We start from the raw sequence: 20,235 nt of genomic DNA, 5'->3' as shown, positions 1-20,235 counted from the left end.
CTCTAATTATTCCACAACATAGGCGGAGATATTGTTTTGGCATCCGTCCGTCCGGCCCTTTTGTGTCCGGAGCCATATCTTGGAAGTGCTTTGGCGGATTTCATTGAAACTTGGTACGAGTATATATATGAATGAGAAGATGATGCACACCAAATGGCATTGTACACCATCAGATAATAATGGAGTAATGGCCCTTTGTATCTTGAAAAAATGCTTTTTTTGTGTGTCTAGAGCCATATATTGGAAGTGCTTTGACAAATTTCATTGAAACTTGGTATGAGCATATAATATTATAAGAGGATGATGCACATTGGTGTTGTCCATCCGTCCAGAAAACTTTTGTGTCCAGAATTATAATGGCGGTGGATATCAATTCAACAAATTTGCTTGGTCAAGTAGTTTTCATCTGATCTTCACCAAACTTTGTCAGAAGTTTTATCTAGATGATTATAAGGCCAAGTTTGAACATGGGCCTTGACAGGTCAAAAACTAGGTCACAGGGTCACTTAGTGCATTGTAAATATTGAGCATGGTGTCCACTCTCTAATAGAAGTAGTTAATTTGCGATCTTCACCAAACTTGGTCAGAAGTTTTATATAGATCTCTAGGCCATGTTTGAACATGGGCCATGCCGGGCAAAAACTAGGTCACTGGGTCACGTAATGCGTTTTACACATTCAGTAAGGTGTCCACTCTCTATTTCAAGTACTTTTCATCCGCTCTTCACCAAACTTGGTCAGAAATTTTATCTAGATGATCTCTATGCAATGTTCAAACATGGGCCATGCGGGGCCAAAAACTAGGTCAATGGGTCACTTAGTTTGTTTTACACATTCAGCATGGTGTTACCTATTTCAAGTACTTCTCATCGGCTCTTCATGTGGGGGTATTCGTAAAGTCTGTGACAAAGCTCTAGTTAGCTCACCTGATCACAATGTGCTAATTGTGCGCGTTTGTGATCAAATGAGTCAAAAACTGGGTCACTGAATAAAGTTATAAAAAAAAAAAAAACGTGAAATACATAGAAGCCAAATATAGTGCCAAATGTTCAGTTTTGTCTGAAACTGGGTAACCAAGGGTCAAAATCTTTAAGCTACTAGCTTGAATGAAATAAAAAGCTTGTTTACACATTTATTGCCAAATCTTTTAGACACGTGGTAATATTTGTTACAATGATAACTTAATAAAAAAGCTGGGTCACATGGGGTAAAAAAATAGGTAACTAGGTCAAGTAAAAGAAAAAGCTTGTGAGCACTAAGGGCTATATTTAATGCTCAATCTAAATGAAACTTGGTCGGAACATTTTTTCCAATGGTATTGTAGCCTAGTTCTTAAGAGGGTTAAGTGCTCTCAAAAAAATGCTAAGTTATAATGTCAGATAAAATAAAAGGCTTGCCTAGAGACCACATTTATTGCCATATTTTTATTAAACTTAATGGAAACAATGATTTCTTGGATGAGTCTGAAAGTGGGTCACGTGGGGCTAAAATCTAGATCATTTGGTCAAACTAAAGACAAAGCATGTGAACAGAAGAAGTCACCTTTGTTTGGGAAACCTTCATGCAACATGCGCTGAACATTTTTAGCTCATCTTTTTTTGGAAAAAAAAGTATGAGCTTTTGTCATCATCAGGTACACTTTTCTCATAAAGTATCAATGCTATTGCATTCAAACTTGGTACACTTACTATCATGAGGGGACTGGGCAGGCAAAGTTAGAGAACTCTTGCTTGCATTTTGACAGAATTATGTGCCCTTTTTATACTTAGAAAATTGAAAATTTTGGTTAAGTTTTGTGTTTAGGTCCATTTTATTCCTTTAGTATCAAAGCTATTGCTTTCATACTTGCAACACTTACTACCATAAGGGGACTGTGCAGGCAAAGTTATGTAACTCTGACTGGCATTTTGACAGAATTATGTGCCCTTTTTATACTTGGAAAAGTGAAAATTTGGTTAAGTTTTGTGTTTAGGTCAACTTTTTAGCTCACCTGATTGCTCAGGTGAGCTTTTGTGACCGGTCTTGTCTGTCCGTCCGTTAACATTTGCTCATAAACACTCTAGAGGCCAATTTTCTTGTCCCATCTTCATGAAACTTCGTCAGAAGCTTTGTCCCAATGAAATCTCGGCCGAGTTCGAAACTGGGTTATGCCGGGTCAAAAACTAGGTCACTAGGTCAAAAAAAAAGAAAAACCTTGTAAACACTGTAGAAGTCACATTTCATACCCAATCTAAATGTAACTTTGTCAAAATGTTTGTCTTAATGATATCTTGGTTGAGTTCAAAAGTGGTTCCGATCCGTTGAAAAACAAGGCCGCCAGTGGGCGGGGCAGTTTTCCTTATTTGGCGATAGAGAAACCTTGTAAACACTCTAGAAGTCACAATTTTTGTCCAATCATCATGAAAGTTGGTCAAAACATTGGTTCAATTGATGTCTCGGACGAGTTCGAAAATGATCGAGATCGGTGAAAAAACATGGCCGCCAGTGGGCAGGGCATTTTTCTCTATATGTATATAGTGGCAGTTTTCCCTATAGGCTATAGAGAAACCTTGTGAACACTAGAAGTCACAATTTTTTGCCAATCATCATGAAAGTTGGTCAAAACATTGGTTTTATTGATATCTCAGACGAGTTTGAAAATGGTCGGGATCGGTGAAAAAAAAGGCCGCCAGTGGGCGGGGCATTTTTCTGTCTATGTATATAGTGAAAACATGTGAATATAGTAGAAGTCACATTTTTGGCCCAATTTTCATGAAATTTGCTCAGAACATTTGTTTCCTTGATACGAGAGTTGAGTTCAAAAATGGATGCGGTCAGTTGAATAACATGGCTGCTGGGAGTGGGGCAGTTTTCTTATTATGCCTCCCCCCCCCCCTTTCGAAGAAGAGGGGGTATATTGTTTTGCTCATGTCGGTCCGTCCGTCCACCAGATGGTTTCCGGATGATAACTCAAGAGCGCTTATGCCAAGGATCATGAAACTTCATAGGTACATTGATCATGACTCACAAATGACCCCTATTGATTTTCAGGTCACTAGGTCAAAGGTCAAGGTCACGATGACCCGAAATAGTAAAATGGTTTCCAGATGACCTCAAGAATGATTATGCCTAGGATCATGAAACTTAATAGATATATTGATCATGACTCGCAGATGACCCCTATTGATTTTCAGGTCACTAGGTCAAAGGTCAAGGTCACGATGACCCGAAATAGTAAAATGGTTTCCGGATGATAACTCAAGAACGCTTAGGCCTAGGATCATGAAACTTCATAGGTACATTGATCATGACTCGTAGATGACCCCTATTGATTTTCAGGTCATTAGGTCAAAGGTCAAGGTCACGGTGACCCAAAATAGTAAAATGGTTTCCAGATGATAACTCAAGAACGCATATGCCTAGGATCATGAAACTTCATAGGTACATTGATCATGACTTGCAGATGACCCCTATTGATTTTCAGGTCACTAGGTCAAAGGTCAAGGTGACCTGAAATAGTAAAATGGTTTCTGGATGATAACTCAAGAACCCTTATGCCTAGGATCATGAAACTTCATAGATACAATGATCATGACTTGCAGATGACCCCTATTGATTTTCAGGTCACTAGGTCAAAGGTCAAGGTCACGGTGACCTGCAATAGTAAAATGGTTTCTGGATGATTACTCAAGAAAGCTTGTCCCTAGGTTCATAAAACTTCATAGGTATATTGATCATGACTCGCAGATGACCCCTATTGATTATCAGATCACTAGATCAAAGGTCAAGGCCACAGTGCCACACAATGGCTGTTAAGGTCACGGTGACTCAACTTAGAAAAATGGTTTCCGGATGATAACTCATGAATGCTTACGTCTAGGATCATGAAACTTCATAGGTACATTGATCATGACTTTCAGATGAAATAATGATGAAACTTGACCAGGATGTTTGTCTGGACAATATGTAGGTCAAGTTTGACATCTGGTAAAGATTAAATGAACCAACTCCTCTCAGGTGAGCGAACTAGGGCCATCTTGGCCCCCTTGTTTACTAAAGTATCAAAGCTATTGCTTTCATACTTGCAACACTTACTAACTATCGTAAGGGGACTGTGCAGGCAAAGTTATGTTATTCTGACTGGCATTTTGACGGAATTATGGGCCCTTTATACTTGAAAATTTGGTTAAGTTTTGTGTTTTGGTCCACTTTACCCCTAAAGTATCATAGATATTGCTTTCATACTTGAAACACTGGCAAACTATCATAAGGGGACAGTAAAGGACAAGTTGCATAACTCTGGTTGTCATTTTTACGGAATTATGGCCCTTTTTTGACTTAGTAACTTTGAATATATGGTTACATTTTGTGTTTAGATCCACTTTACTTCTAAAGTATCAAGGCTTTTGCTTTTAAACTTTAAATACTTTCATGCTATCATGAGGGTACTGTACCTGGCAAGTTGAATTTTACCTTCCCTTTGAATGACTGACTCTCAAGGTCAAATTATTAAATTGTGCTAAAATTGCCATAACTTCTTTATTTAAAATTAGATTCGATTGATACTTTGACAAAACAACTCTTACCTGACATACCACAATTGACTCCGTCCAAACCATCCCCCCCCCCCCCCCCGAATCCCCCCTCAACCCCCCCCCCCCCATTATTTTATTTTTTATGTCCCCCACTATAGTAGTATTGTTTTTGCCCTGTCTGTTGGTTGGTCTGTTGGTTTGCGCCAACTTTAACATTTGCAATAACTTTTGCAATATTGAAGATAGCAACTTGATATTTGGCATGCATATGTATCTCATGGAGCTGCACATTTTGAGTGGTGAAAGGTCAAGGTCATCCTTCAAGGTCAAAGGTCAAATAAATGGGTCAAAATTGCTCATTTAATGTACACTTTTGCAATATTTCAATATTCAAGATAGCAACTTGATATTTGGCATGCATGTGTATCTCATGGAGCTGCACATTTTGAGTGGTGAAAGGTCAAGGTCATCCTTCAAGGTCAAATATATGGGTCAAAATTGCTCATGTAATGTCACTTCTGCAATATTGAAGCTAGCAATTTTATATTTGACATGCATGTGTATCTCATGGAGCTGCACATTTTGAGTGGTGAAGGGTCAAGGTCAAGGTCATCCTTCAAGGTCAAACGTCATATACGGGGACATAGTGTTTCACAAACACATCTTGTTTTAATTAAAGATCATCTAATAAATGACCACCACACCCTCACACTATACCCCGCCCCCACCCCCCACCCCAAAAAAATAATTTTTATGCCCCCGGTAGGGTGGCATATAGCAGTTGAACTTTCCGTCAGTATGTCAGTCAGTCTGTCTGTCCGTCCGAAAAAACTTTAACATTGGCCATAACTTTTTCACTTTTTACGATAGCAACTTGATATTTGGCATGCATGTGTATCTCATGGAGCTGCACATTTTGAGTGCTGAAAGGTCAAGGTCATCCTTCAAGGTCAAATGTAAAATTTATGGTGTCTGTCCGTCCGAAAACTTTAACATTGGCCATAACTTTTTCCATATTGAAGATAGTAACTTGATATTTGGCATGCATGTGTAACTCGTGGAGCTGAACATTTTGAGTGGTGAAACGTGAAGGTCAAGGTCATCCTTCAAGGTAAAAAAATAAAAAATAAATTCAAAGCGGCGTTCTCATGAAGCTGCACATTTTGAGTGGTGGAAGTTCAAGGTCATCCTTCAAGGTCGAGGTCATCCTTCAAGGTCAAAGGTCAAAAAACAAATAAAAAATTTCAAAGGGCTGTTATCATGAAGCTGCACATTTTGAGTGGTGGAAGTTCAAGGTCAAGGTCATTCTTCAAGGTCAAGGTCATCCTTCAAGGTCAAAGGTAAAAAAATAATAATTCAAAGCGGCAATGAAGCTGCTCATTTTGAGTGGTGTAGGTGCAAGGTCAAGGTCATCCTTCAAGATCAAGGTCATCCTTCAAGATCAAAGGTCAAAAAAATATATAAAAAATTCAAAACTGTGTTATCATGAAGCTGCACATTTTGAGTGGTGGAAGTTCAAGGTGAAGGTCATCCTTCAAGGTAATTTTTTTTTTTTTAATCAAAGCGGCATTCTCATGAAGCTGCACATTTTGAGTGATAGAAGTTCAAGGTCAAGGTCATCCTTCAAGGTCAAGGTCATCCTTTAAGGTCAAAAAAACAAATCAAAGCGGCGTTCTCATGAAGCTGCACATTTTGAGTGGTGGAAGTTCAAGGTCAAGGTCATCCTTCAAGGTCAAAGAAATAATAATTTCAAAGCGGTGTTATCACGAAGCTGCACATTTTGATTGGTGGAAGGTCAAGGTCATCCTTCAAGGTCAAGGTCATCCTTCAAGGTAAAATAAATAATATTTCAAAGCAGTCTTCTCATAAAGCTGCACATTTTGAGTGGTGGAAGTTCAAGGTCATTGTATTGTAAGATTTTATTCCTGTCCTTAAGAAATTATAGCCACCATGAGGCACAGCAGTTTTCCTTATTTTGAAACAGTAAACCATTCATACACAATAATTCACATTATTTTAATCATTCACCTTGGAACTTGCTTAGAACCTTCGAAAGTTGTTTATATCTGGGCTCATGTTGCAAATGTTTAATTTTTGCTACAGTACAGTAACATAGTTTTGTTTATTAGTTGCTTTATTTAATAAAAATAATGTTTACAATCACAAACTCATTGGAATGAATCAAACAGGCAGTTAATAACATGTATTAATTAATCACACACATTGAATTGCAGTCGATTTTATATCACAGATATGCATTTCACAATTTGTTTAACTAAGTTTAAAACTAAGAAACTAGAAAACAGTGAACAACTAATGTTTTTAGCAAAGTTAACTAAAATGGTAACACATGTTTGACTGCATTTACAAATATTGTTCTTGCAGTGTCTTGCTTAACTGTATAGTACGTGTACCCATTTTTCAATTCTTAAAATATTTGGTAAAGAAGCAAGTTAATATTTGATAATACATGTATAACTGTTGCAATACCACATATACCTTTAACAATTAAAATATAGGATAACTGTATATAAATAGTAATGGTTACAATACTGCATATAATACCGCATATACTGGTAACACATGCAATTTTTACAGAATTCACAGATTGAGAAGTTGTGAAGATTTTTCACAAAACAAGTGTATTAAAAAGGCTAAAGTTTTAAGATGTGCCCTCGATTCCATTTCGTCGATAAAACTCAGTTTTTACGTGGGCAATTCTAACATGCTTCCGGTCTGGATGATCCTTAAACAGCTGTAACCGGTGGCCATATTCAGATGACGACAGAGTTGGAACCTCCTTCTCCTTTTCCTGGAAACAAGAATTATATCCATTTTAATAAATGATGCACATTTGATTAATTTCCCTGTTGAAAACAAAGACAGAATCATCAGCAAGTAGAATTATACAAATTTTATGATTTAACTGTTAATACAATAGTCTGTTTAAACGAGCACAGTAAAACACTTCAAGCACAAAATAGTTTTAATTATACTTGTATCTTCCAACTTAAGCACTGTTTAGTAAAAATATATATTTAAAATATTGCATGAATTTTTTAGCTTATTTGAAACCATTGAGAGTGATTTAGAACAGAAAATTGTACTCAATAATCATAAGGTGGACCTTATAAACACATATGTGATCTACTCTAGTGCAATATCAGCAAAACATGCCCCCCCCTGGCAATCCCATGTGACCTTGACCTTGGACCTTATGACCTCGATTTTTATTTCAATCTTACTTTCCAACCATGTAATTGCTACACCAATATGCATGATCGTTTAAAAAGAGTTTTCAAGTGATTGGAAGGAAACAAATCCCTTGAGTCACTGACCTTTCATTTATTGAACTATAAATCAATATGCATTTTAAATGTCCTCCCATGTAACAAGCATACGAATAAAGATGATAGGTACAAAAATTAGTCAAGATATGAAGAAAATACTTTCTTGAAACAAGCAAATGTGAAATTGAACGTTGACCTAAGAATAAAAGTGTGTCCTCTTTTCATGCCATGAAACAACTTTAGCATTTTGAATGATTTCATGTTAAAAGTGCCTGCGACATTGACCTTTTACATGGTGACTTCAAAACAAAAAGGTTACTTTCCTTTTACAGAGGCAAACACTAAACAAATTTTCATGATCATAGGTCAAAGTTTTTTCAAGATATCTTGTGGACACAAACTAATTGTGACAAGTCCCTGAAACCTTCATCTTTGACCTTAAGATCTATGAACATCCTTCTTTCCTCCCAACCATGATACCAATTTGCATTGCTGTTTTTAAAAGCGTTCTTAAGATATCGCATGGAAACCAAAGGTCTATGAACTGACAGACCTACCGCAAACTAAGCAAATGACTGACAGACAAATGTAAAGCAATATAACGTCACTTCTTTTGAGGGGGAATAATAAAGTGAAAGCTACACATTCAATTTTTGGCTTTAAAGGAAACCTTATTCCTATTTAACATCTATAAAAGGCCCATAGCGTTCCAAAAACTGCAGAAAAAAAGAATGCACTATTAACCCTTTTCCTGATCAGAAGCAAAGTAAAAATGGCTTTTGCAACCAGCATAAAACCAGAACAGCCTTCAAGCAGCTCGCAGTCTGTTTAGGTTTTATGCTGTCTGGTGCTCATCAGTATTTAAGGGTTGAAAATGAAGCCTTAAAAACTTGAATCAAGTTAATAAGGTATATTAAGTTATATTTAACTTTCCAAGGGACTTCAAATTTGTAAAAATACGTATCTAAGTGGTAAAAGGGATAAACAAAAAGCCCACACACCTCCGCATTCACGACGAGTCCTCGAGACTTGGCATGCTCCCTGTCATCCCGGTGAAGCTTGTTGTTGTAGTCAAAGTCCTTCCTAAACAGGCGATCATACGTCTTGGGGGCAGTGTCCTGCAATAGACATGAAGAGAGAGTCAGGAGAAGAAAATAAAGAAATAAAGTCATTTCTCTTCCTCCACTAAACATTCAAACAAAGTCATTGGATTTAAGAAAGTTAACACTGCTATGAGGTCAGCTGATGGAAATGCTACATGTTTATGAAAGGGATAATGCAAAGCCAAAGGTCAGGATTCTTTGAGGTCAGTTGATTAAGGAGAGGTTACAAGGCTTTTTGGTAAGTGAACACAAATAGTCTGTATTTATTTCCTTAAGTTCAGCAGATGAAAGAAAGGTCATATGTCTTTCATTCAATTAATAAAGGAAAGATAATACGTGTTAGAGGTCAGCAAATTAAGGAAAGGTCATACACCTTTGAGGTCAGTGAGGTCAGAAAATGAGGGAAATCAGCAGATTAAGGAAAGGTCACATGTCTTTCAGGTCTGCAAATGAAGAAAAGATAATATCTCTTTGAAATCAGCAGATTAAAGGGGCCTTTTCACGTTTTGGTGAATTGACAAAATTGAAAAAAGTTGTTTCAGATTCTCAAATTTTTCGTGTTAGTTATGATATTTGTGAGGAAACAGTTATACTGAACATTTATCAAGCTCTAAAATTATTATGCATCTTTTGACGATTTAAAAGCCTGAAAATTATCAAGCGTTGCAACGCGAAACGATTTAATAATTTGGAGAGTTCTGTTGTTGTCGTTATATTTTGTGAAACTACGAGGATTGCTTATATTATTAAAAGTATAATATACTTCCGTCATTGTGTGAGGATGGATGGTCGAGTGGTCAAAATGGTTTTCTTTTACTCCAGGGGTAAGTGGTTCGAGCCCTGCCGAGGGTTACTTTTATTTTCTTTCTTTAATTTTATTCTTGATTTTTTACTGGAGCTTTTTAGATATAATGTTGACATGTATCAATATAAAACATTTAATGACAAACTTCAAAACTGCGAAAAGGCCCCTTTAAGGAAATGTCATACGTCTTTCATGTCAGCAAAGGTCATATATATTTGAGGTCAGCAAATGAAGAAAAGGTCGTATGCTTTAAGGTCAGTAATTGAAGGACATGTTATGCATCTTGAGAAAGTGTATAATGGAAAAGTCATATGTTTCTGAGGTAAGGAACAAAGAAAATTGTGTTTTTCAGGTCAGAAAATGAAGGAAAGGTCACACAACCTAAAGGTCAGAAAATGAGATAAAGTTAATACACCTTTTTGGTGTGCAGATTAAGGAAAGGTCTATAAACTTTAAGGTCAGAATATTAAAGCAGGGTAATTCATCTTTGATGTCAGAATGTTATGGAAAGGTCATATGTCTTTAAGATAAGCGGATTAGGTAACTGTCATATGTCTTTGAGGAAAGCGGATAAGGTAATGGTAATATGTCTTGATGATGCAAGTGTATAAAGGCAAGGTCAAAGGTTTTTGAGGTCAGATATGAAGAAAATATAATATGTCTTTGAGTGCATTAAGGCCATTCTTAAGTATTTGCAGCCAGTTTATTACGGGAAGGTAATTACTTTTTCAGTTTAGTAGACAAAATGAAGGTCATACATATTTTAGGTCTGAGAATCAAATAATCAGCATGTGTCTTTCAGGTCAGTGGATTAGGGAAAGAGCCAAAAGAAGTAATTCCTTTGTTATTTTGCCTCAACTATTAGTTTTCATTTTATGACCAAAACAGACGCTTAAATGTCACTATTTTATCGTTAATTAAGTTTAACTATTAAACAGACTTTAGTTGTAGTTATTGTAAGAAAAGATGACATGGCAACACACAAAACATCAAACTATTATCTTGTTAGCGTTAACTATATGTCAACTTAGAATGACAATACAAATAATCTACCAGTATAAAAAGGGACTTGTTCACAGATATTCATTTTTGAAATGTCATTCAATGAATTTACTAACAAAACTGTAATATTTGGATTTTTCACCAGGTTTTCCGAAGGAAAAAACTGGTTATTAGATTGGCAATGTCGGCGGGCAGGCTGGCGTGCGGGCTGGCTGGCGGAACAAGCTTGTCCGGGCCATAACTTTGTCGTTCATTGACAGATTTTAAAATCATTTGGCACATTTGTTCACCATCATTAGACGGTGTGTTGCGCGAAAGAATTCTCTCTTTATCAGACTTTTTATGCCCCAGGTAGGGTGGCATATAGTAGTTGAACTGTCTGTCAGTATGTGTGTATGTCAGTCTGTCTGTCCGAAAAAAAAACATTAACGTTGGCCATAACTTTTGCATTATTGAAGATAGAAACTTGATATTTGGCATGCATGTGTATCTCATGAAGCTGCACATTTTGAGTGGTGGAAGTTTAAGGTCAAGGTCATCCTTTAAGGTCAAAGGTCAAAAAAATAATAATTCAAAGTGGCGTTCTCATGAAGCTGCACATTTTGAGTGGTGGCAGTTCAAGGTCAAGGTCATCCTTCAAGGTCAAAGGTCAAAATAATAATAATTCAAAGCGGCGTTCTCATGAAGCTGCACATTTTGAGTAGTGGAAGTTCAAGGTCAAGGTCATCCTTCAAGGTCAAATGTCAAAAAAAATAAAAATTTTATATTTATTTCAAAGCGGCCCAAAAGGGGGCATTGTGTTTCTGACGAACACATCACTTGTTTTTTTCTAATTGAAATCAAGGTCAATTTTACACAAGAGGGTTAACAATACATATTTTGAATTGTCTCCCTTTATCAGACTTTTTTCAACTGAAAACCTGGTTTTGTGACAATTTTGCCCCTTGTTTATATGATGATTTGGAAATGTATTGAAAGAAAAATAAAAGAATTTGCCTTCCCTGATGTATGAACAATAGTTTCTAGAAGAAATAGCTAGTATGCTTCCACTGCCATGCAGGCTTTCACAATTGGAGGGAATTGTAAAGCCTATGTCAGCAGAGGGAATTGTAAAGGCTATGTTGGGTGAGAGAATTATGAAGGCTATGTCGGTGGAGGGAATTTTAAAGGCTATGTCAGTATGGCTGTAGAGGGTATTGTAAAGGCTATGTCGGTGGAGGGAATTTTAAAGGCTATCTCAGTGGAGGTAATTGTAAGGATATGACAGTAGAGGGAATTGTAAAGGCTAAGTGGAGGTAATTGTAAAGGCTATGTCAGTAGAGGGAATTGTAAGGATATGACAGTAGAGGGAATTGTAAAGGCTAAGTGGAGGGAATTGTAAAGGCTAAGTGGAGGGAATTGTAAGGATATGTCGGTGGAGGGAATTTTAAAGGCTATGTCGGTGGAGGGAATTTTAAAGGCTATGTCGGTGGAGGGAATTTTAAAGGCTATGTCGGTGGAGGGAATTTTAAAGGCTAAGTTGGTGGAGGGCATTGCAAAGGCTATGTAGGTGGAGGTAATTGAAAAGTCAATGTCGGTGGAGGTAATTGTAAAGGCTATCTTGGTTGAGGTAATTGAAAAGTCAATGTCGGTGGAGGTAATTGTAAAGGCTATCTTGGTTGAGGTAATTGAAAAGGCTATGTCGGTGGATGTAATTGTAAAGGCTATGTTGGTTGAGGTAATTGTAAAGGCTATGTCGGTGGAGGTAATTGACCACTCGCCAGCTGCCTATCAAACTCACGTAATACTCAATCAGATTTCGTTTATTGCGGCCACATGGTCCGTCAAACAAAGACTGTCAGAGTAACAAATAAAACGTTATATGAAAACAAAACTTAGTGGACAGAGCGATCGCGTATTTGGCAACTGATCAATTGTAAAGGCTATGTTGGTTGAGGTAATTGTAAAAGCTATGTTGGTGGAGGGAATTGAAAAGGCTATGTTGGTGGAGAAAATTGTCAAGGCTATGTCAGTGGAGTGAATCGTAAAGGCTATGCGGGTGATATTTTTAATATTGTTCTTATTCAGAAGTGTAAATTTGCACGTTTGCATATAATACATACACTATTTTTTAATCTAAATAGTCATTTTTCCAAACTGTGAACAAGTCCTTTTGAAGCTGAACATAACGTTCATTAATAGTACCAATAAAACCCATTCATCTTTCTAATCAGATATTATTTTTATTGAAGTATTCATATAAAACCAACTTAATAAAGTTTCAAAAAAATAAATAAACAACATTTTGAAATTTATTTAAAACACTATATGCAAAAGACACTAAGTATATTCATAAAATGTTTTCATAATGTAATTTATTAAATAGCTAGCACTAAAGATATTGCTGCACCTTTTTTCTAATCATGCTAACATATTTCTCTATAACTACTTACATATATAGTTTATCATGCTTACAATTATCATTCAATAATTTGTATTCATTAACACAATTCATTTCCTGCAAGACATTGTATTGCAAAATTTTCTTTTGTGTAATATTTGCATTATAATGTAAAAAAAATTACTATGTTAACCTTAATTTTGCAATGTTAGCCCCATACTAATGATAAAATACCGTATTATGTTAGCATGCACTGTACATGTTTAACATTTCATTTTGGTTTTACAAACAATGAGCAAAATGTTTGTTTTAGCTTAAAATAAACACCTACTGGTATAGGTAGACTATGACAACTGGTACATTTGCATGAATTCAAAAGAAGATTCTAAGTTTGTTGAACTGAAATAGCTGTTGTTGGCGCAGGTATTATTTAAGAGTACCCAGGGTACTCTTCAAGTATACTACACTGTACACTGGATTGTATACTGGGAACAAAAAATATGCTTAAAGGCTTCCGGCCATACTTTGTGGTACTTACAAGTATAGTTTCTGTACCCTGGATACTTTGAAGTACACTAAAGAGTACCTGGGGAACTTAAGTTGTAACTGAGCAGACAATGGCCAATCATGGTTGTCTTGATTGGTAGTTGTCAGCTAAATGGTTATCTTGGTATTCATGTACCCTGAGTACTTTGTACCCAAGTACTTATTAGTATGACCTAAGCAGACAATGACAAATTGAGTGTTAACTAAACCCTTAAAATTGCAGCTGTGATGGTCTACCAATACATAAAAGCACAAATATCTAAACATGCTCCTGTTTGGCAAGTATTACCTGTAGATTTGTTATGACCTGAAAACAATCATTCATGGCAATAACAATTATGCATTTTCCTTCTCAGTATAAACTAAAAAGACAATATTGGTCAAAGGCAATAAAATTGTAATCAATTTATGTTCTTTGTCTCGCCTTTGAGTACCAGTGAAATCATAGATTATTTCTCTGTGTAAAAATATATATATATATATACTGCATAATATTATTTTCTGGGTGATAAAATTGTTTTTTAAATTCTTTATATTGATAAAATACAATATAGTGTACACTATTACAATATTTATGGCAATATTTGCCCCACCATACTTGAACATTTTTCCTTTTGTCAAAATAGCGTGATACAATGGAGTGACCTAGATTTTACCGACGTTTTGACAGGTCATAAACTTTCTGCTTGTACGATTTTAATTTACTCCTCAAAATGGAATACATGCGTTTGTAAACTTTGTATTGTGAAATAATGATTGAGGGATTGAATCTAAACTGTTGGTAATAAATTGGTGTTTTGCACATTAGTTATTCATTTTCTACAAGTATTGCATACGGTGAGGTCCCATGTTTAAAGGGGCCTTTTCACAGATTTTGGCATGTTTTGAAGTTTATCATTAAATGCTTTATATTGATAAACGTTAAAATTAGATCTACAAAGCTCCAGTAAAAAAATCAAGAATCAAGTTTAAAAAATGAAAAAAAAGTAGCCCGCAGCAGGGCTCGAACCAGTGACCCCCGGAGTCCTGCCATGGAGTAAAAACTTATAAGACCGCTAGGCCATCCTGCCAAGTATGTATAACAGACATATTTTATACTTTATATAAGCAATCTTCGTAGTTTCACAAAAAAAACGACAACAGGACTCGCCAAATTATTCAATGGTTTTGCGTTGCAACGCTTTATAATTTTCAGGTTTTTAAATCGTCAAAAGATGCATATAATGGCTATATTAGACCATGGTAAATGTTCAGTATAACTGTTTCCTCACAAATATCATAACTTAAACGAAAATGTGAATCTGAAACCACTTTTTTCAATTTTGTCAATTTACCAAAACGCGAAAAGATCCCTTTAATGTCAGATCTATCGTTGAGTGACCCGAATCGACGCTGCCCCAATTCGACGCATTTTTTGTTTTGCCTTTGTTTGATACATGAGCGACATCCGTTGACGTCATACAATAGCAAATGGTACTCTTCGCACAAATTACTATAGTTATTGTGTGTTATGTGGAAAATAGTGGGTTAAAAGGTAAGATATGGTTGATCGGTTTGCAATTGATGGATTTTTATGTACTTTACTTAATGCAAAACTTTTGAACACTTTACACCCAATTGTCTTTGTTAATAAGACCGTGGGATAATGCATCGGTTTCGTATGCAAAAGTTCACAATTTCATTCATAAGTCACGTGACTGCCATTTGACAAAACATGGTATAAATAGATTTATTTTCACTATGAAAAAAGTGTACGCGTAAACTTTCATTTGAAGTCCGGATATGTTTTTCGTTATGCCGTAATACAATTTTAACTATATGTAGCACGTGTTTATGTTGGTAATTGCATATTATGTTTATTACTAATTTTCATTTAATTAATTATAAGTGCAGGTTCCACAAAAGAACTACAGGTTATATTCACATATCTTCCATAAACACAGCTTATGACAGGGTTGCTGACACAGGCCCCTATTAAAACCACTGCCATACAGTATGGCATCACACAATTAAAAATCTTAATTGATTTAATTAATTTCAGTTTCATATTACTTTTACAGCAATTACACATTTAAGTAGAACAACCATGAGTTATTATTTTATTCATTCAGTCTCCACAGGAGTGATATTTACATTGAAATCATATAACCAATCAGATGCGTCGTTTTAGGGCACTCTCAACAGATATGGCCGCCGTTACATATACTTGGGTCATTTCGTTTTTCAACGAATTTTTGTTGATAACACAATCGATTGAATTTAAAATGTGTAAATAAAAGGTGCATGTGTAATGAAATAACAAAATTTATTACATAAATCCCTATATTGAGCAACAAAACTTCAACAAACTGCTTGTATGCGTCGAAATTGGGCACTCGAGGATATGTTTACTGCAAAAATAGCTGTATGATGAGATGATAAACGAAGTAAGGTAAAGTTATATGAACCATTCTCAGGACACATAAAATATAATGAAATACTGCCGTTATAAATTTTCCTGTCAACGTCATAGAGGTTCCAAGAAAAGGTTATTACTTTATATAATAACGAGGTAACCAATGTAAACAATCAAAGCCTTCAAAGAAACTTACAGGTTTCTTAGAATTAAACACCGTTCTTTGCGGCGGATCCTGTCTGGATGTGGGAACAAATGAAAATGCAGATAATTCGCACGGTCTTCCTTGCAGATAAAATTCGTCTGTTTCTGTTTTCACAGACAGTCCGTGTTCACGATTTTGGTCCAGCTCCTCGGCCATCTTGAATGTTGTTGTTGTATGTTGGATAAATCAATTTCCGTTTCCAAGCCAACAGGTGCCCGTTAGATTCGCATTAATTGACTTTGTGTTTTTTTCCGTATATCCTGAAATCTGCTTACATTTATAAATAAATAAGACATTAAATAGGGACAGTTGTTTTTAATTTAGAAGGTTACTACACATATTTTTAAACAAATAACAAAGTTTCGAAAAAATTAAAATCCAATATGGCAGCCTGCATCAACCATATCTGTCAAACTGTCTCGAAACAAGATTTTGTACGGAACGCGATTTTGTATCGTTTTAGTGTGGTCACCTTGATGCACAAGTTTTGACAGTTGGATCTTGTTCCCTCAAGGTTTTGCATACATTTTTAGCTTCAATAGATCTATCTTAGCATTAACTTTGGATTACATGATCAAATATAATTAATTTACTCTTCCTGTTTCACTTCAGCCTCCTGCACACACTAGTGCCACAGGGGTGGCGAAATCTCAAAAAACTATACTTGTCCGCGGACAACCATTTAGGAAATTTAGATTGTCCGTTGCTGAACTACACTTGTCCGTTAGTGTTTATATAAATTATACACGCATATTTTGATTAATTTAATATAATGTGGAATATATCAAAATGAGTATGATTTGCTTGTTTTGTTTATAGTTGTATTTCAATGGTACATTCATTATAGCAGCATATTGTAAACAATATAAACACTTTCTAAAACGTTTAATCTTGCAAAGCTAGTGTTATTAAAACATGTGTTGAACATAAGTACATCGTAATCTTAACAAACTAAACTAGTCCAATATGTGGACCTCATAAAACTGAGGCTGTGCACCGCTACTGGTAGCAATTTGATTATCATCAACTGGTAACAATTGAAAATCTGTGAGCCAAGTTTCTTGAAAAGTTTCGGTGCGTTTACTTAGATCATATTTTTTTATCATAATCTTTCTTATTTTTTTTGGGAGGTGGACTGCTCGAAGCTTCGGGTTTCTGCTCCGTTGTTGAAGATTTAAAAAAAAACACTAAATGTTCCATTTTTACCATTAAAGTCGTCTTAAATAACTAGGTAGACCGTGTTTTCATTATATTAGTTTGATACTTTTTATTTCCGTCTGATTGTAAAAATAAAGAAACCAGTCTGTACACTGTCTAACAGTCGGGCCGAATGTCGAAAATGCGGCATGCTACCGGTCTCTTATAGAATAAGGGAGATCACTGCACAGGAGAGTGCCCGTATGTTAGCTTGATTGCTCCGCAAATAGCACTGACAATGTTATCGCGTGTCAACATCCGGTTTTGTAAAACTTAATTACGGCTTTATTACAATGTATTTTTGTGTATACCTGGACCCGACTTTAAAAAAAATTGTTGTCCACGGACAACTTAATTGAAAACAATCAGTTGCCCAGATAAGCAAATGTACGACTCGGGCAACTCGGACATTTGATTTCGCCACCCCTGTGCCAGTATCTAAAGTTAGCTTTATTTGAACCCATGTCTAAGGTTTGTGAAAAAAAAGAAAGGGTTAAACATAGGCTCTTTGATTATTTGGGCACTTGACCTATTTCAGCACAAATTTTAGTCTTATATTGCAACAGCCATCCGGTAACTTACTCACATTTTGCCTGGGGTTTACTTACTGCTTAGACACATCAGTTACTTACACTCTATCTTGGTGGAAGATTGTTATCTGGGACACTGTCATATAGAACAGTTGACGAGTGACGTCGCGCGCACCTGCAAATATTAGACTCTGCCCACTGGTTGGCAAAAAGAGGTGAAATATATATAAGCGCATATAGAGAAGGTTGAAATAATCATCGATTTTATTGATAATCATTCACTATATCAAATATAATTTTACTAACTATGTCTGAATAAAACATAAGCGTGCAAGGAAATGCGTTTTTGGAACAATTATATTGTTGTTATTATTTGTTTTTACTATAAACGAACTTTGGAGTGGAACACAATATACGGGCGCGGTATGCGGTTACCATAAAAATCTCTACTTGGCACATCTTCGCGACCATTTTTTTTAGATAAAAAATTCTCTGATAGTAAAATTCTTTCAGAATAAATCAATTTAATGAACGAACAAAAATAAGGATGTAAACAACCAGCAAATAGATCGACTTTATGTACGCAACATATAGTAACTGATTTGAACATTTATGCCTGTAAAACCTTGCCTTGTTACACATTAAATAAATTCTCTTGATAAATGTAATTGTTTTTATTTAATTATTCACACCAATTTTGACGCTTTTTGTTCCAGCGTTTTTAACCCGGTGTTTTATTGCACCTTTGTTCATCATAAAGCGATTATCTCGTTATGATCGGATACCGTCCAAACAATTACAAAGAACACATGGTGTCATAAATCCAGGGACCTATTCTTGGGCCCCTGCATAAACCACATGTGGCATACTAGTGTCTGGTCATTAAACACAATTTATGATACCTCCATGTCATCTCTTGGCATATTGAGCAATCATCTAAGCAAAAATTGTTAAGCCAAAATACGAAACAGTTGCTTTAATAAAATAGTTTAACTTATTTAAGAAAATGAAGATATTTGTCCGAAATGGATTAACAGGAATTAGTGTATGTATATATTAGCCTGTTTAATCATAATAATAGAGTGTTAATAACTATAAATTAAAAATATTGTGCAATTTCATTGCTACACAATTAACGTATTTAACGAGTACTGGCAAATGTAAACTCGGCTATTACGTGTTGAGATTGTACGTTTCTGTAGTGTACGAAATGACATCATGAAAACAGGCAAACAACTAAAGGGTACAAAATACTTGCGTAAAATAAATTAATATATAGATTTATTTATCATAAAATGCTAGATTGTTATCACTTTTTACCACCAGTAAAGAGAGTGCACGCAAAGACAGTTTAATTTGCTTTATATGCAGTTCTTGTTTTTCATATGTATGCTAAACTTTATGATATTGTCATTCGATGGAAACCAAACGGTAATTCATTCAATGGAAAATAAAATTACTACAATGTTTATAAATTGAAATGTATTCCGCCTTTAGGGCTTCGTTTTATAATTGATTAAACGCCCCTCTTACACTTTCGCTCGCTTATGAACAATAACAATATCTACACCACTTATAATTTTAATCAAATTAAAGTATGTGTTATTATATTTGAAATATAATTTTCCAAAATCTTACAATCACAAAGAAAAGGAAAAAATATTTATTGTTTTGTTTTGTTGGATTTCCAGTTTTTAGTCTTCCGACCACGTTTAGTCTGATGTAAATAACTAATGCGTTTTTATACAGAGGAAATTATATTTATGAAAATACATTTATTGGTACTAAATATTATATTTTTGCACTATTATTTAAGAGTTTTAATGTTTATTTCAGATTTTTTTTATAGTTTTATTGACTAAACAAACGACATGTATACATGTTTTACGTAACTGTAACCAGTGTTTTTTGCCAACCAGCCAGTGCGCATGCGCGGAAAATCTCGAATGTAAACAATAACATTCAACTGGTCTATATATCAGGAGACAATAAATAAGACAGGGCTTACTCAATCCACATTTTTCAGATTGTACTGTAGGTAGAGTGCATTATAATCTATGCGAACCATCCAAGTTTAATGTGATTTCAGATTGTATGTCATAGTCAAAGTGTCGGTGATCATTTGGTGTAATGACTATGATGTCACTAGTGATATTTACAAGCACACTAAACATGTTTATTTTAATGATCATGAAACAAGTGTGTATGATTGTTTTTTATGTAATTGTAGATATTAATTTATAAAGTGTTTTTTATGGAAGTCTTATCA

General features: G+C 35.3%; 1 protein-coding gene across 2 annotated transcripts; it reads right to left on the bottom strand.

Moving 5' to 3' along the window:
- Nucleotides 1–6,629: 6,629 nt before the first annotated feature.
- Nucleotides 6,630–16,428, bottom strand: LOC127843621 (uncharacterized protein C5orf49 homolog). Of its 2 annotated transcripts, none has more exons than XM_052373310.1 (3): nucleotides 16,231–16,428; nucleotides 8,805–8,921; nucleotides 6,630–7,325 (listed from the first exon to the last, which is right to left on the bottom strand). In XM_052373310.1, the coding sequence occupies exons 1-3, from the start codon at nucleotides 16,393–16,395 to the stop codon at nucleotides 7,176–7,178; spliced, it is 432 nt and encodes a 143-aa protein (XP_052229270.1). In that variant the 5' UTR covers nucleotides 16,396–16,428; the 3' UTR covers nucleotides 6,630–7,175. The 2 variants fall into 2 exon arrangements, with proteins under 2 accessions (XP_052229270.1, XP_052229272.1); XM_052373312.1 differs by lacking the exon at nucleotides 16,231–16,428 and adding an exon at nucleotides 14,974–15,114.
- Between the last annotated feature and the right edge of the window lie 3,807 nt (nucleotides 16,429–20,235).

The sequence above is a fragment of the Dreissena polymorpha genome, chromosome 9 (genome assembly GCF_020536995.1).
Source record: "Dreissena polymorpha isolate Duluth1 chromosome 9, UMN_Dpol_1.0, whole genome shotgun sequence".
NCBI classification, from domain to species: Eukaryota; Metazoa; Mollusca; class Bivalvia; order Myida; family Dreissenidae; genus Dreissena; species Dreissena polymorpha.
Note: the sequence above shows the minus strand (reverse complement) of the source record. Positions and strands in the feature narration are given on the sequence as shown.

Excerpts from the sequence above, each read along its gene's own strand:
- LOC127843621 (XM_052373310.1), bottom strand. The coding sequence starts at position 16,395 with ATGGCCGAGGAGCTGGACCAAAATCGTGAACACGGACTGTCTGTGAAA. Across the intron at positions 8,922-16,230 it reads TGTTTAATTCTAAGAAACCT|GACACTGCCCCCAAGACGTA; the intron begins GTAAGTTTCTTT and ends TGTCTATTGCAG. Across the intron at positions 7,326-8,804 it reads GACTCGTCGTGAATGCGGAG|GAAAAGGAGAAGGAGGTTCC; the intron begins GTGTGTGGGCTT and ends TCTTGTTTCCAG.